Genomic DNA, 14,588 nt, shown 5'->3' on the forward strand with positions numbered 1-14,588 from the left:
GTACAAATGTTAAATTTGAGTGTAATCTTTAATGTAATCATGAGATTTGATAGTGTGCTTTAGTAATTAACAAATATTTTTAATAATTTATCAAATATTTATATTTTATCATAAGCGTTTAAGAAAAGGCATACTGTATTTTAATTTGGAGTTGGTGAACACATGGAATAATTAGGTCTTTAAATCTCTTTTTACAGAAAAGAAATCTTGCATTTGATATTATGATGGAAACATCAGGTAGAAGAAGGAAAAGAGTTAATCCTCAACATGATGCAGAACACTATATTAAGCTGAAAACTGACAAGACTGGTCTAACAGAGCAATTCATCAGCCCATGCAAAGGTATAGTGTAATTTGTGCATTTTGATAATTACAGCAGGCATAATCAGTAATACTTTGCTCCTGTATGCAAATTAGACATTTAGTACTGATAACCTTGCTCATGTCATTTGCATTTATCAAGTGTTTATGTTATAGTTTTTTAATAGGCTGTGTAAAGAAGAGTAACTTTATTCATAAGTTTTAAAATGTCTTACAATTGGTGGAAACGTTTTTTTTTTTTAAACTAGAGCAATATTTTCTTCTTTTAAAGGTCGTGGTGTAATTGCCTCACAGTTTTTCAAACAGGGGGAATTTGTTCTTGAATACTGTGGAGAACTTTGCAAAGCAGATCCTTATCTTGAAAAAAACAAGTTCAATGATACGGTGGAAGTGTTCTTATTTGATTTCAAATGGAAAGGAACCTCTTGGTGGTAAGACAATATTTCATGTTACAGTGTATTTTGGATCTATGCTATACTTAATACACTACTACAAATATCTATTTATGTAACATGCCACACAGTATGTTGATTTACTCTATTGTTGATGCGATTTTTTTCTTCAAGCATTGATGCTTCTGTTGAAGACAAGTCATTAGGAAGGCTTGTGAATGATGACCACCGAAGGCCTAGCTGTAAGATGAAAACAGTTGAAGTTGAAGGAAGGCCACATCTTTGCCTGTTTGCCTTACGTGACATTGACCCAGGAGAAGAAATAACTTATGACTACGGGAAAGCTGACTGGCCTTGGCGCAAGATGGTAAACTATTGCATTGCACTATTGCTGCACATGATGTCAAATAAGTCTAACTATATTTGATTTTGGCCCAAAGATATCACATAAACTGTACTGTTAAAACAGCTTAAATTTTAAACCTCTTCAAGTTTTTCTTAAACCTCTTCAGAACATGGTGTTTTTATTTTTGAGTTGAAATACAAAGTATGTTTTGTATTTCGATGAGATAATAGTATTTAATATCAGTGAATATACTCGTATGGTGGGATGTGGTCTGTGGGGCCGCTGCATTGGCTCATCACGCTGTCCTTGCATTAAAGCCTGTACTGGGTCCTTACTGACTTGTTGTTGTCATTTTGTACAGGACACCACTGAAGAGCTGCTTCTGTGTTTGTTTGTTGAGACGACAACCAGAAATAAAAATGTTGAGGGGTGGGGAGGAGGGGTTGAGCCACCTTGTCGGTCTTTTTATTTCTGGTTGTTGTCTCAACACACACAGCTTTTCAGCAGTGTCCTGCACATAATATGTTCTCATCAGTATCTAATGAGTATCTTATGAGTAGCCTTAGTTCAGTTTGCCATTTACTGTCCTCACTTAGGTTAAAGCAGAGTGTATTTGTGTTAGAAACATCCCCAAAAGTTATAAGTGTGAGGCCTAATGATGACTGTAGTTGGTGATGTTTTTGTAGTTGTAAGTGAAGTCATGTCTCTGTTTTCAGGATAAGTCTACTCTTGAGATCAGCAGCCAAACCGGCGATCTTGAACACTGCACTCAGGTAAGTGTTATGTTCTCATCAGTATCTTATGAGTAGCCTTAGTTCAGTTTGCCATTTACTGTCCTCACTTAGGTTAAAGCAGAGTGTATTTGATCCCCTCTATGGTGTGGTGTATAGGTAAGGAGATTCACATATGTACTACCTCCTGTTACCCTTGTACCATTTTGGGCCCCATTGACTCCCATTATAATCACATATTTTCCATATACTGTAATCCTGACATGTGATAAGGCTTTTCTCGTGAATACCTAATGGATCTAAGCCTCTGCCTTCAAAATAAAGTAAAAATAGGTTTTGGATCAAATGAGCACAATATTAGGTACAGCACCACCATAGACACTTTCAGTGGTTTTGAATGCAGGACATGGTTATCTTACCTTGCAAAATACATGGTAATAAAACGGCTAATCACCATAAAATAGTCTTGATGTAGTGGAACTGATATAAGAGATTGGTGTGAATGTGATTGAGAATATATATATACTGTGTGTGTGTGTCGGTGGCAAACAAAACGGCCCGTAGAGCCGCCTCCTTGAAGTGAACAACTGAAGCCTGCCCCGTTTTTTTTTCCTTTCTCTTAATCTCTCTAAATGTTTTTTTTTTTTTTGCTTCACTCTGCACATGAGCCTTGTGTTTGCTCTGAGCAGCGAGGGGACGAATGCAAAAGCAGCCACGTGTTTGTTGGGCAGAGGGGGGAGGAGCAGTCGTTACACTCCCAGTGGCACATCAACAGAGCTGGAGGGAGAGAGAGAGAGATCCTTCTCCATCTTATTGGATTCAAGTGCACATTTGAAGTCTGACAATAGTTTGCAGCTTTGTCTTACTAGTCATTTCTACACAGACACCATGAAATGCACAGACGCGGGCACGCACAACACGAAGCGCACGGTCAATTTAGGGGAGGCTTAGGTTAAAGCAGAGTGTATTTGTGTTAGAAACGTCCCCAAAAGTTATAAGTGTGAGGCCTAATGATGACTGTAGTTGGTGATGGTTTTGTAGTTGTAAGTGAAGTCATGTCTCTGTTTTCAGGATAAATCTACCTATGAGATCAGCAGCCAAACCGGCAATCTTAAACACTGCACTCAGGTAACTGTTATGTTCTCATCAGTATCTTATGAGTAGCCTTAGTTCAGTTTGCCATTTACTGTCCTCACTTAGGTTAAAGCAGAGTGTATTTGTGTTGGAAACGTCCCCAAAAGTTATAAGTGTTAGGCCTAATGATGACTGTAGTTGATGATGTTTTTGTAGTTGTTAGTAGGGGTGGGTTTTAATAATTGATTCATTGATTACAATCGATTCTGGCTTGGATAACGTGATATCGATTCATTAAAATCCAGAATCGATTTTTTTTATATGTATTTTGCCCAAAATCATCCTCCATCTTATTGGATTCAATTTCACAATTGAAGTCTGTGAGAATAGTTTGCAGCCTTGTCTTATTAGTCATTTCTACACAGACTCCATGAAATGCACAGATGCGGGCACGCACAACACGAAACACACGGTCAATTTAGGGGAGCCTTAGGTTAAAGCAGAGTGTATTTGTGTTAGAAACGGTGTTACTGGTGTTTTTAAAAGTTATGTTTGACTTTATGACTTTCTGTGTCGTTTCTGGGATGCTTAGGACTAAAATTGCACTGCTGGAAATAGTTTATTTTGATGCATATGCTGCTTTTTTTGCAAATTTGCACTATAATATTTATTTTCATTTTTCCTGCAGTGTATAAAAATTGGTGTATTTCAAAAATAAAACTATGAAGACACTCAAAATAAATTTCCTGTGGTGGGAAACTATTTTGTGCAACTTTTTTGTATTTACAGTTTTGAGGGATAAGCCTCTTAAATTTCTCTAACTAGAAATATATGTTAAAAACAAAAACGATTTTCAATTTTTTTGTAGTTTATTGCACTTTTTTGCAATTTATGTAATTACTATGCACTTAATGCAGACATATTATTAAAATCTGGGCAATAATGGTTGTATTGATGTATAGCAACTTGAAATGCTCCCAAAAATGGCTCCACAGCATGTAAAAATATAATATAAGCTCTGGCGGACTTGGTTCTATGGTAGGTCTTAAAGGGTTAAAGCAGAGTGTATATGTGTTAGAAACGTCCCCAAAAGTTATAAGTGTGAGGCCTAATGATGACTGTAGTTGATGATGTTTTTGTAGTTGTTAGTAGGGGTGGGTTTTAATAATTGATTCATTGATTAAAATCGATTCTGGCTTGGATAACGTGATATCGATTCATTAAAATCCAGAATCGATTTTTTTTTTTTATATAAATGCATTTTGCCCAAAATCATCCTCCATCTTATTGGTTTCAATTTCACATTTGAAGTCTGTGAGAATAGTTTGCAGCCTTGTCTTATTAGTCATTTCTACACAGACTCCATGAAATGCACAGATGCGGGCACGCACAACACGAAGCACACGGTCAATTTAGGGGAGCCTTAGGTTAAAGCAGAGTGTATTTGTGTTAGAAACGTCCCCAAAAGTTATAAGTGTGAGGCCTAATGATGACTGTAGTTGGTGATGTTTTTGTAGTTGTAAGTGAAGTCATGTCTCTGTTTTCAGGATAAGTCTACTCTTGAGATCAGCAGCCAAACCGGCGATCTTGAACACTGCACTCAGGTAAGTGTTACGTTCTCATCAGTATCTTATGAGTAGCCTTAGTTCAGTTTGCCATTTACTGTCCTCACTTAGGTTAACCCTTTAAAACCGGTCAGAGCGGACACGCTCCGTTTTGCGCAACTACTTTTAAATCCTTGTAGAACTGCAACCACGTAAGCTAGCGCAATAATTGTTTTTTGCAATATGAAACCGGAGGAGTTGTACTTACATCTTATGCCATCAGCTATTCCTAGGTCACTGTTTCTTTCCACATATAGCTTTGCAAAAACTGCATAAAAAGCTCTTGCATCAACAAAAACATAATATTCCAGAAACACGCTTTGCCGATCCGATCATCTGTTCATAACACTTCGTACGTTAGAATAGACGTCAGCTTGAGCTATTGCATGTCCTCCATTACCTGCCCGAAACCGGAAGTGACGTCATTTTTGCGGAAATGTAGTTTTTTACCATCAGGGCCTCATGAGCCTTTACTGGTGTTTTTAAAAGTTATGTTTGACTTTATGACTTTCTGTGTTGTTTCTGGGATGCTTAGGACTAAAATTGCACTGCTGGAAATAGTTTATTTTGATGCATATGCTGCTTTTTTGCAAGTTTGCACTATAATATTTATTTTCATTTTTCCTGCAGTATATAAAAATTGGTGTATTTCAAAAATAAAACTATGAAGACACTTAAAATAAATTTCCTGTGGTGGGAAACTATTTTGTGCAACTTTTTTGTATTTACAGTTTTGAGGGATAAGCCTCTTAAATTTCTCTAACTAGAAATATATGTTAAAAAAACAAAAACGATTTTCAATTTTTTTGTAGTTTATTGCACTTTCTTGCAATTTATGTAATTTCTATGCACTTAATGCATACGTATTATTAATATTTGGGCTATAATGGTTGTATTGATGTATAGCAACTTGAAATGCTCCCAAAAATGGCTCCACAGCATGTAAAAATATAATATAAGCTCTGGCGGACTTGGTTCTATGGTAGGTCTTAAAGGGTTAAAGCAGAGTGTATATGTGTTAGAAACGTCCCCAAAAGTTATAAGTGTGAGGCCTAATGATGACTGTAGTTGATGATGTTTTTGTAGTTGTAAGTGAAGTCATGTCTCTGTTTTCAGGATAAGTCTACTCTTGAGATCAGCAGCTAAACCGGCGATCTTGAACACTGCACTCAGGTAAGTGTTATGTTCTCATCAGTATCTTATGAGTAGCCTTAGTTCAGTTTGCCATTTACTGTCCTCACTTAGGTTAAAGCAGAGTGTATTTGTGTTAGAAACGTCCCCAAAAGTTATAAGTGTGAGGCCTAATAATAATAACAACAGTCGATCATATTTGTCAAAGCTGAACCCAGGGCAAACTAAGCTAAATTAGTGGTTTTAGCTAACAGCTACAATAAGCATAACAGTTACTGTTAGGCTGTCATTTGTTTACATGATGCTTTTTCTTATACATGCAATACATTTATTACCTAACTAATTTAACAAAGTTCTGTCCATACAAGTACTGTGTAATTGAAAACTCAAAGATTGTTTATTATTGTTAAATATGTCTGCTATATAATGAATTTCTGTATCTTCATAGCCACTACATTATTCTGATGATTTCTCCTTGGAGAGGACCAGGGAAACTCTGGAAAATGCACAGAAGGTAGCTGAAGTATTGGTAACAAGTCTTTGAATTTAAACAAGTACACTGCTTTGCAGTTTAGGTTTGTTTTAATATTAATTTTCATATCCCTCTTAAAAAAATACCCTATGCAACCTTTTTTTCTAAATGACATATTATTTTTTTTCAGTAATTCCAGTGTTGAATTTTATGCTATAACCAGTATTACTTTTACAGTTCAATATTTCCTTATTTGGTTTTATAGATATCAAAAATATGTTGTAATAATATGATACTTTTAGAAACTCCGTTTTTGTTTTTTGTCCATCGTTTAAGGCTGCAGTTCCTCCTATAGTTGCCACAACATCATTACTTCAACCAGCATCTGAGAATTGCTTCGTTGAATACTCAAAAAAGAGGTCCTCAAGACAAAAACAGGTGGAAAATGTTTAATATACATGTTTTATTTATCTTTAAATGGCTCTAACTTTTAATCTGTCACAAAAAATACTTCTATCATGTCTTAAAACTTAAAGAGATGTTATTTTTTTCCCCCAAGGTCTCAACATATACAGAAACGTCTTCTGATGAATCCGATCACACAGACTATAGTGATGTTGATTATGTTCCAGACACTGAAGGAAGTTCCTCTCAGCTAGATGAAGATGAACCTCTTTATCCAACTGCACAGAAGTCTCTGCCTTCTCTGCAATACCCTGATTTATCTCCACAAAAACTAGATAATTATTCAGAAATTTTAAATAAAGGGAATGGTGCCACAACTTTTAAGAAGAGGATCTCAAAAACTCCAAGAAAGAGAAAGCTCTCGTCCCACACTGCAACAAATAGCAATGAAAGTACACCGAAGAAAAGCAGAACTGAACAGATTTTGGACTCAATCAAAGTGTTACCACCTTCAAAGTCTGGAAGTCGCCGTGTGTATGATAAGAGAAACTATTGTTTGTTTTGTCTCCAACCTACATCAAAAATTGCACGACACCTGGAGACTGTACATAAAAATAAGGAAGAGGTTGCTCGTGCATTTCAATATCCCAAAAATTCAAGAGAGAGACGCAATAGGTTGAACATCCTTAGAAGACGTGGAAATTTTGCCCATAATGCCAGTGTTGTGAAGAGGGGGGCTGGTGAGCTACAGGCCTGCTATAGACCAAAGAAATCCACAGAGGGCATTAATTACATTCATTGTTATCACTGCCAGGGACTCTATTCTAAGAAAACACTGTGGAAGCACATGAGAATATGCCCAGCAAAGAAAGAAAGTGAAGAAGACTCCCAGAGTGGGAAGCAGTGGGTTCGATCCAAATGTGCACTGAAAACTGCTGTTGCTCGTGACATTGGAGAGGGCTTGAAAACTGTGATTTCCTGCATGAAATATGACGAGGTAACTCAATTAATCCAAAATGACCAACTTCTTCTTCAGTTTGGACAGCACCTTTATGATCTAAATGGCTCAAGAAAGAACAGACATGACTACATAAGGCAAAGGCTTAGGGAACTTGGGCGACTGCTGCTTATAGCTCAGAAGAATACCCCCATTCAAAAAGCAGAGGAACTGATTTATCCTGCAAACTTCAACCATTTGATATCTGCAGTGAAAGAGGTGGCTGGGTACAGTCCTGAAAGAAATACGTTCCAGAAACCTACCTTAGCTCTAAAAATTGGCAACAATCTGGGAATTATCTGTGAGCTTGTAGAGACTGACAATTTGTCCTTAGAAGACAGAGACTCAAGCCTTGTGCAATTTGCCAGAGAATTTAAGGCTATCAAAAATTTTAGATGGAAGGGACTGATCACCAGAGGTGCAACAACAACCATGAAGGAGTCTAAGTGGAATGCACCACAGATTTTACCTTTAACAGATGATGTCAAATGCTTGGATCGCCATATGGAGACTGTTAAAAGCGGTGCTGAAAGAATGCTGAGGTTGACTCCAACTCCATACAGCTATGCAATGCTTGCCAAAGTGACACTTGCTCAAGTGATCATTTTTAACAGAAGAAGAGAAGGGGAGGTATCAAGAATGGAGGTGTCCACCTTTAAAGACAGAAAAAAGTCAGAAATCAATATGGACATGGCTGCTTGTCTGACCTCACTTGAGAAAAAAATGTGTGATTTCTTCACCAGAGTAGAAATCCGTGGAAAACGAGGGAGAGGAGTTCCTATTCTCCTAAAACCATCAATGGTCTCTGCAATGGAGCTCCTTGTGAAAACTCGTGAATCTTGTGGCGTCCCCAAAGAGAACATTTACATGTTTGCTAGACCAGGAGCTTTATCTGCCTATCGAGGAAGAGACTGTATCCAAATGTTTGCAAAGGAGAGTGGAGCAAAACACCCTGAAATCTTAACATCAACAAGGCTCCGAAAACATATCGCAACAATGTCGCAGGTGCTTAATCTTCAAGAAAATGAAGCAGATCAACTAGCAGACTTTCTGGGTCATGACATACGTGTGCACAGGCAGTATTACCGGTTGCCTCAGGGAACACTTCAGCTTGCTAAGATGAGCAAATTGCTTTTGGCACTGGAGAATGGAACTGTTTCAAATTATAAAGGCCAAACACTTGATGATATTGAAATTGACCCTGAAGGTAAGAGTGTAAATTTTATTAGGATGCTCTAAAATATAATAATTTATTATTATTTTTAATTATTAAATGCTCTGGCGGTGTTTTATTTTCATTTAACCTTTAGAAAAAGTTGATCTGGAAAATTCAGATAACTCAAGCGATGAGAGTGAGCCTCTTCAATCAGCTCTGGAGGCAATAAAAACACCAGAGAATGAGACAATGGATCAGGATGGAGACAGAGGGCCAGGGACGTCTTCATCTCCAAGGACTTCTTTCAGTCCTCCCTTGAAAAACGGTACCGACCAATTTGTTTTGGCATAAACATAAACTTTATACATTGGCACAGAAAAATAAATATGGTTCAGTGAATTAATGAAGTGAAAAGGTGATGGGTCATGTGGTTATAAATGATTAAGTTTAGTTTAATTTCACCACTACTGAGGAAATTTTTGATGGTGACGATCATCAACTCGGCGAACAAATAATTTGGAATTCATCCAATATGCATGATTTTGCTTTTACTTTGAACAGGCTTGTGCCTACCTTTAAATCTTTTTAGACCGGTCTGTTGTCCGCCTCATATCAGATCATACCTTAAGCAGTGTTGGGAAGGTTACTTTTAAAATGTATTCCATTACAGATCACAGAATACATGCCCCAAAATGTATTCTGTTACGTATTCCGTTACTTTACTCAATGACAGTAACGTATTCTGAATACTTTGGATTACTTAATATATTATCATGTTTTTTACAACTACGTGAATGTACTATTGCTGTGTGATTTATTACTATTACTGAAGGTCCGCGGCTCTGAACCGTAGTAAAGGGACCTCTGACTAATACGGCGGGGTCCGTGTCGGCTCATAGCCAAAAAATAGCTTTACTTTGTTGTGTGGGTCAACTTTTCTTGCGAGAGACAGAGAGAGGCGTTGAAAGGCTGCTCCAACGGAACTTATTGTTTTCGGAGGAAAACACGAACACAGTGTACAGTCGAGTCTTAATAGCTTACTTACAACTGGGCTCGTCAGGCTCTCTTCTTGGCTGCAGTGGTTATTATTATATTTACATGCTTCCAGCTCCCGTTATTGCTCGATGACAGCTCGTACTTTTCCACTCACCTTTTTCTCCCTCCTCTTGCTCACAGACACATAATGTGTTTGGCGGTCCATTCTCCCTGCAACACAGACTACACTGCCCATGAGGCTACATTCTTTTGAGCTATACCTGTAGCATTCTGCCTATTAGCTTAGCACAACAACAAAAAGGTGCTCTCTCACCCAGGAAACACACAGGTCGTGTCCAAATTCATGGGCTGCATCCTCCTGAGGCCGCATTTGTAGACCGATTACGTCACAGCAACGCACCAAAGGCTGTCCAAATTCATAGACTCCTCCGAATGCAGCCGACAAATGCGTCCTCCTTTTCCCCGAATTTGAAGGATGGGTCGGGTGTGTCCTTCGTGGCCCACCATATCCCAGAATTCATAGCGCGGCCCAGCCAATTCCAGTTTCCAGCAATGGCGGCCGCTACTAAGTTTTAAAATTACTCTTATTATTCTTTCTGAGTCACAAAATAAACTTTTAACATATATTAAGGTGAGAAAGTAGCTGTGTATACTTCAAATATCTGCTCGGTTTATCAAGATATCGCATATTTGCAAAAGTGCTTCGATGTTTTCGGAGACGTCTGTTACCCACCAGCTCGATAGCTAGGGAGCTCGAGGGTTACTGAAGCCGCAGAGAACAGCACAACTCCCAGCACATCATTTTCAGATCACCGCGGACTTTCGCTACTCAGGTTAAACGTGATATATAAGTCACTTAGACAACCTAAAGATGTTATTGTTGGGCTTTTTTCAGTGTTTTATTTGTTCGTGAGTAAATCGGTTTGGCTGAGATTAAAGTTATTAGATTAGATAAAATAAAACTTTATTAATCCCCCGGGTGGTTTTCACACAGCTGAATAAACGTCAAATAGAAAACTGATTAAACCAAAGTGTGAGACGGTCGAGAATTTACTCCAGTGTCCTGTTATATTTTAGATAGCAAGGAGCAGACGGCCGAGTTTATTAAACTCCACCGAGACAGCGGTGACGCTAGTCAGAAGGCTGGACCGTCACATTTCACAGCCGTTTACTTCTGAGGACCCGGCCCACGTAGACCACAAAGGCTGGGTCCTCAGGAGGATGCAGCCCATGAATTTGGACACGACCACAGTCGCAGAGAGAGAGAGAGCGTCACCCTGTAACCATGGCAACCGTAACGCTGCCGTCTGGAACAACAGAACGTAGCTGTCAAACAAAACCCAAACAGTCCTCTTTAGTCCTGACTCACCACAATATGAAACAGGAAAGTACCGCAGTGTAATCCATTTATTTCAACAAAGTAACTGTATTCTAAATACCACCTTTTTAAACGGTAACTGTAACGGAACACAGTTGCTCATATTTTGTATTTTAAATATGTAACGGCGGTACATGTATTCCGTTACTCCCCAACACTGACCTTAAGGTCCAAATTAATCCTCTCAGCCGCAAAAGAACCCGGGTCACGGCACCAATTATTAAATTCAGTTCTTTGTATTCTTTTAACGGCTCAAAGTGGTCTAACTCAAAAAATGATCTTTAATTTTACATTTTCCGGAAAATGGAGACTAAGCACACAGACATCAGCTCAAGTCTGAAGCAGCAGCAGGCAGTCTGGTTATTTATATACTTCCTCTAGACGTCACGCACACTTTAAGTTTCGATCAAACACTCTACTTAGTTTCACTTTCTGCCTGCAGCTCATATGCTCTGCAAAAGCATGCAGTTTCCTATCAGCCTGCGACCTAGTTTACACTCAACGCTGGCCCTCTCTTATACGTAAAACAATATAATCAGCAAATAAGCACTAAGAATATATATTAAATACATGACATTCATTGAGTAGAGGAGGAAAACATTTGATATTGAAAAGGTTTTAAGCAGTGTATTGATGTCTGTTTTCTTTTCTTCAAAGGCAGCCGAGGTAACGCCAAATGTAAGTGGGAAGATCATGAGGTACGTGCAGTTGAAAGACACATGATGCGTTTCATCAACACATGCAAGGTGCCTCAGAAGCTGGACTGCACTCAATGCATCAATGCAGAACCCTATGCACTGAAAGACAGAAACTGGACTGGGGTAAAAAATTATGTTAGAAATCGCATTACTGCCTTAAAAAAAAAAGCTTGTGCAAAGGACTGAGGGCTGTTTGTGATTTCAGTGAGTTAAAATTTCCTGTTTCTCTGGTAAAATGGTTCTGAAGATGTTTTGAAGACGTTGCACTCAAAAAATTTCAGGTTCAGTAAGCAGGTGTAATTTTGTTGCCTACAACCTTTTCTCATTCTGAGAGGAAAAAAAACTTTTCAAGTTGACATTTTTTTCTTAACATAGTTTTCATTGTGTCCACTTCACACTCTATGAAATGTATTTGGAATCAAAGTTTTTTACATTTGCAGGTAGAAGCACTTAATGAATTGTTGTCTATTTTGTTGTTTCTTTGTTGCTGCAAGTTCCTGTGTATACATGAAGTGCATGTAAATTGCTAAAAACTACACGGTAGGAATAAAAGAATCAGAATATTTAAATGGTTCTGTGGCACAATAAGTTGTGATTTCTTTCATAATAAGTAATGACCTGACTTTGAAGTTCTGGCAAATCCATTGGATTCTGTCAAGTTAGCAAACCTAATTGCAATGAATATTGTTAGGTAGGGTAGAAAAAGATGACTTTTAACATTGTGACACTGAGCAGCAGCAGCATACTAAAACATTTCTAGATGGTTAAATCATAACATTACCTTGTACTTACTTTGATGAAGTAATAATCGCAAAATTGAAGTAAAATTGTTTGATTATGTGTGTATTGCTGAAGACCCCAAATGGAAGTAACGACCCCAAAAGTGGCATAACATAATTTGTGTATGCGTGTATTGCTGAAGACCCAAAAGGTAAGTATGGTCCCCAAAACTGACATAAAATAACTTGTGTATGTGTGTGTTGCTGAAGACCCCAAATGGAAGTAAGGTCCCCAAAAGTGGCATGAAATAGTTTGTGTATGTGTGTGTTGCTGAAGACCCCAAATGGAAGTAAGGTCCCCAAAAGTGGCATAAAATAGTTTGTGTATGTGTTTGTTGCTGAAGACCCCAAATGGAAGTAAGGTCCCCAAAAGTGGCATGAAATAGTTTGTTTATCTGTGTATCGCTGAAGACCCCAAAAGGGACATTAAAAATCCCCAGTCCCCAATGTGAGGGTAAAAATACTGTCTGAACAAATGTTGCTTAAAATGAAAATCTCAAGTGATTTTTTATTTCTGTGGTCTTGAAGGAGTAAAACTGAGTTGCCAGCTTGCTTCTAAACCATACAGAAAGTGGTGTCCCCAAAGGGTGGGAGTTAAGATGTGCGACCCCAAATGGGACTTAAGGGAGTATGTGTGTGTGTGTGTGTGTGTGTGTGAGAAGTGCTGTATGTGTGTGTGAGAAGTGCTGTGTGTGTGTGTGTGTGAGAAGTGCTGTGTGTGTGTGTGTGAGAAGTGCTGTGTGTGTGTGTGTGTCTGTGTGTGTGTATCTGTGTTTGTGTGTGTGTGTGTGAGAAGAGCTGTGTGTGTGTGTGTGTGTGAGAAGTGCTGTGTGTGTGTGTGTGTGTGTGTGTGAGAAGTGCTGTGTGTGTGTGTGTGTGTGTGTGTGTGTGTGAGAAGTGCTGTGTGTGTGTGTCTGTGTGTGTGTATCTGTTTGTGTGTGTCTGTATCTGTGTGTGTGTGTCTGTGTGTGTAGGTGTTTGTGTGTGTGTGTAGGTGTGTGTGTATCTGTGTGTGTGTGTGTGTGTATCTGTGTGTGTGTGTGTAGGTGTGTGTGTGTGTAGGTGTGTGTGTGTAGGTGTGTGTGTAGGTGTGTGTGTAGGTGTGTGTGTGTGTGTAGGTGTGTGTGTGTGTGTGTATCTGTGTGTGTGTGTGTAGGTGTGTGTGTGTGTGTGTGTGTGTGTGTGTGTGTGTGTGTAGGTGTGTATTGAGCCAAGATTGCAAAACTGCCTAACTGCCTTCGTCTTCCTCCCATTAGGGCCTACATGGATGACATGACCATCATTACAACAACAGAACCATGTACTAGGCCAAGGGCGTAGATTTGGCATGGACAGAGGGGACATGGCCCCACCAATAATTTGATTTCTTCAAGTAAAGAAAAACAAACGCGATAGAAAGAAAAAAATAATCTGTCAACGTCTCGTTCAACCAGCGGTGAAGAAAGATTTAAATTACGTTCTCTACCTCATGTGACAAATATGGCCAATGTGATTGGCTGTGCCTTTCAGGGAGCTCTGTTTAGTTTTAGCAGCAGCAAGCCTGCACTGTGAGGACCTGCAAGTAGGAGAGGAGGACGGCAGCAAAAAGGAAGAACCTGGATATAAGAAAGTGTTTTTCAAAGAAACCTGTAAGTCACTTAAAGCCAAGTTCACTCATAAAAGGTGCCGGTCATAATAACGTTACAGGCTATGCTAGGCTTTGGCCCACATCAGTCTAAAATTGTATGCAACCATGAATAACGTGTTTTGGAAACTAACTGCACAACAGGCAGCACTATTACTTCTCTCAGTCTCAGAGCAGCATTTCTAATTTTGATTGAAACTGTCAGAGAAAACGGAGCCTCGAGCAGCCAGGATATTAATACTAAAATGTTTAATTATTACTACATTACCTTTGACTAAAACTCTTGTATGCGAGCAGCTTATTGATCTTGATAAAGACGTGCTGCTTACTTGTGTAAAAACAGTGAAATATAAAAAGTGTTTACTAATTTGTACCAACGTGAGAGAGAAATGGATCTGAAACCACTGAAACCAGAGTGTTTGCAGACACACAGATAATGAAGACATGCTGCTCGGAAATGCTAGATACAGATAAAAATGGAGTG

At 38.7% G+C, this 14,588-nt stretch overlaps 1 protein-coding gene across 1 annotated transcript; it reads left to right on the forward strand.

The window, feature by feature from the left end:
- The first annotated feature begins 224 nt into the window (after window positions 1–224).
- LOC148101182 (histone-lysine N-methyltransferase set-1-like) lies at window positions 225–5,614 on the forward strand. Its single transcript, XM_087845472.1, has 6 exons — window positions 225–342; window positions 593–752; window positions 888–1,080; window positions 2,862–2,918; window positions 4,412–4,468; window positions 5,585–5,614. The coding sequence occupies exons 1-6, from the start codon at window positions 225–227 to the stop codon at window positions 5,612–5,614; spliced, it is 615 nt and encodes a 204-aa protein (XP_087701598.1).
- Window positions 5,615–14,588: the final 8,974 nt, after the last annotated feature.

The sequence above is a fragment of the Neolamprologus brichardi genome, chromosome 9 (assembly GCF_056152115.1).
Source record: "Neolamprologus brichardi isolate AB-2024 chromosome 9, ASM5615211v1, whole genome shotgun sequence".
Taxonomy (NCBI): Eukaryota; Metazoa; Chordata; class Actinopteri; order Cichliformes; family Cichlidae; genus Neolamprologus; species Neolamprologus brichardi.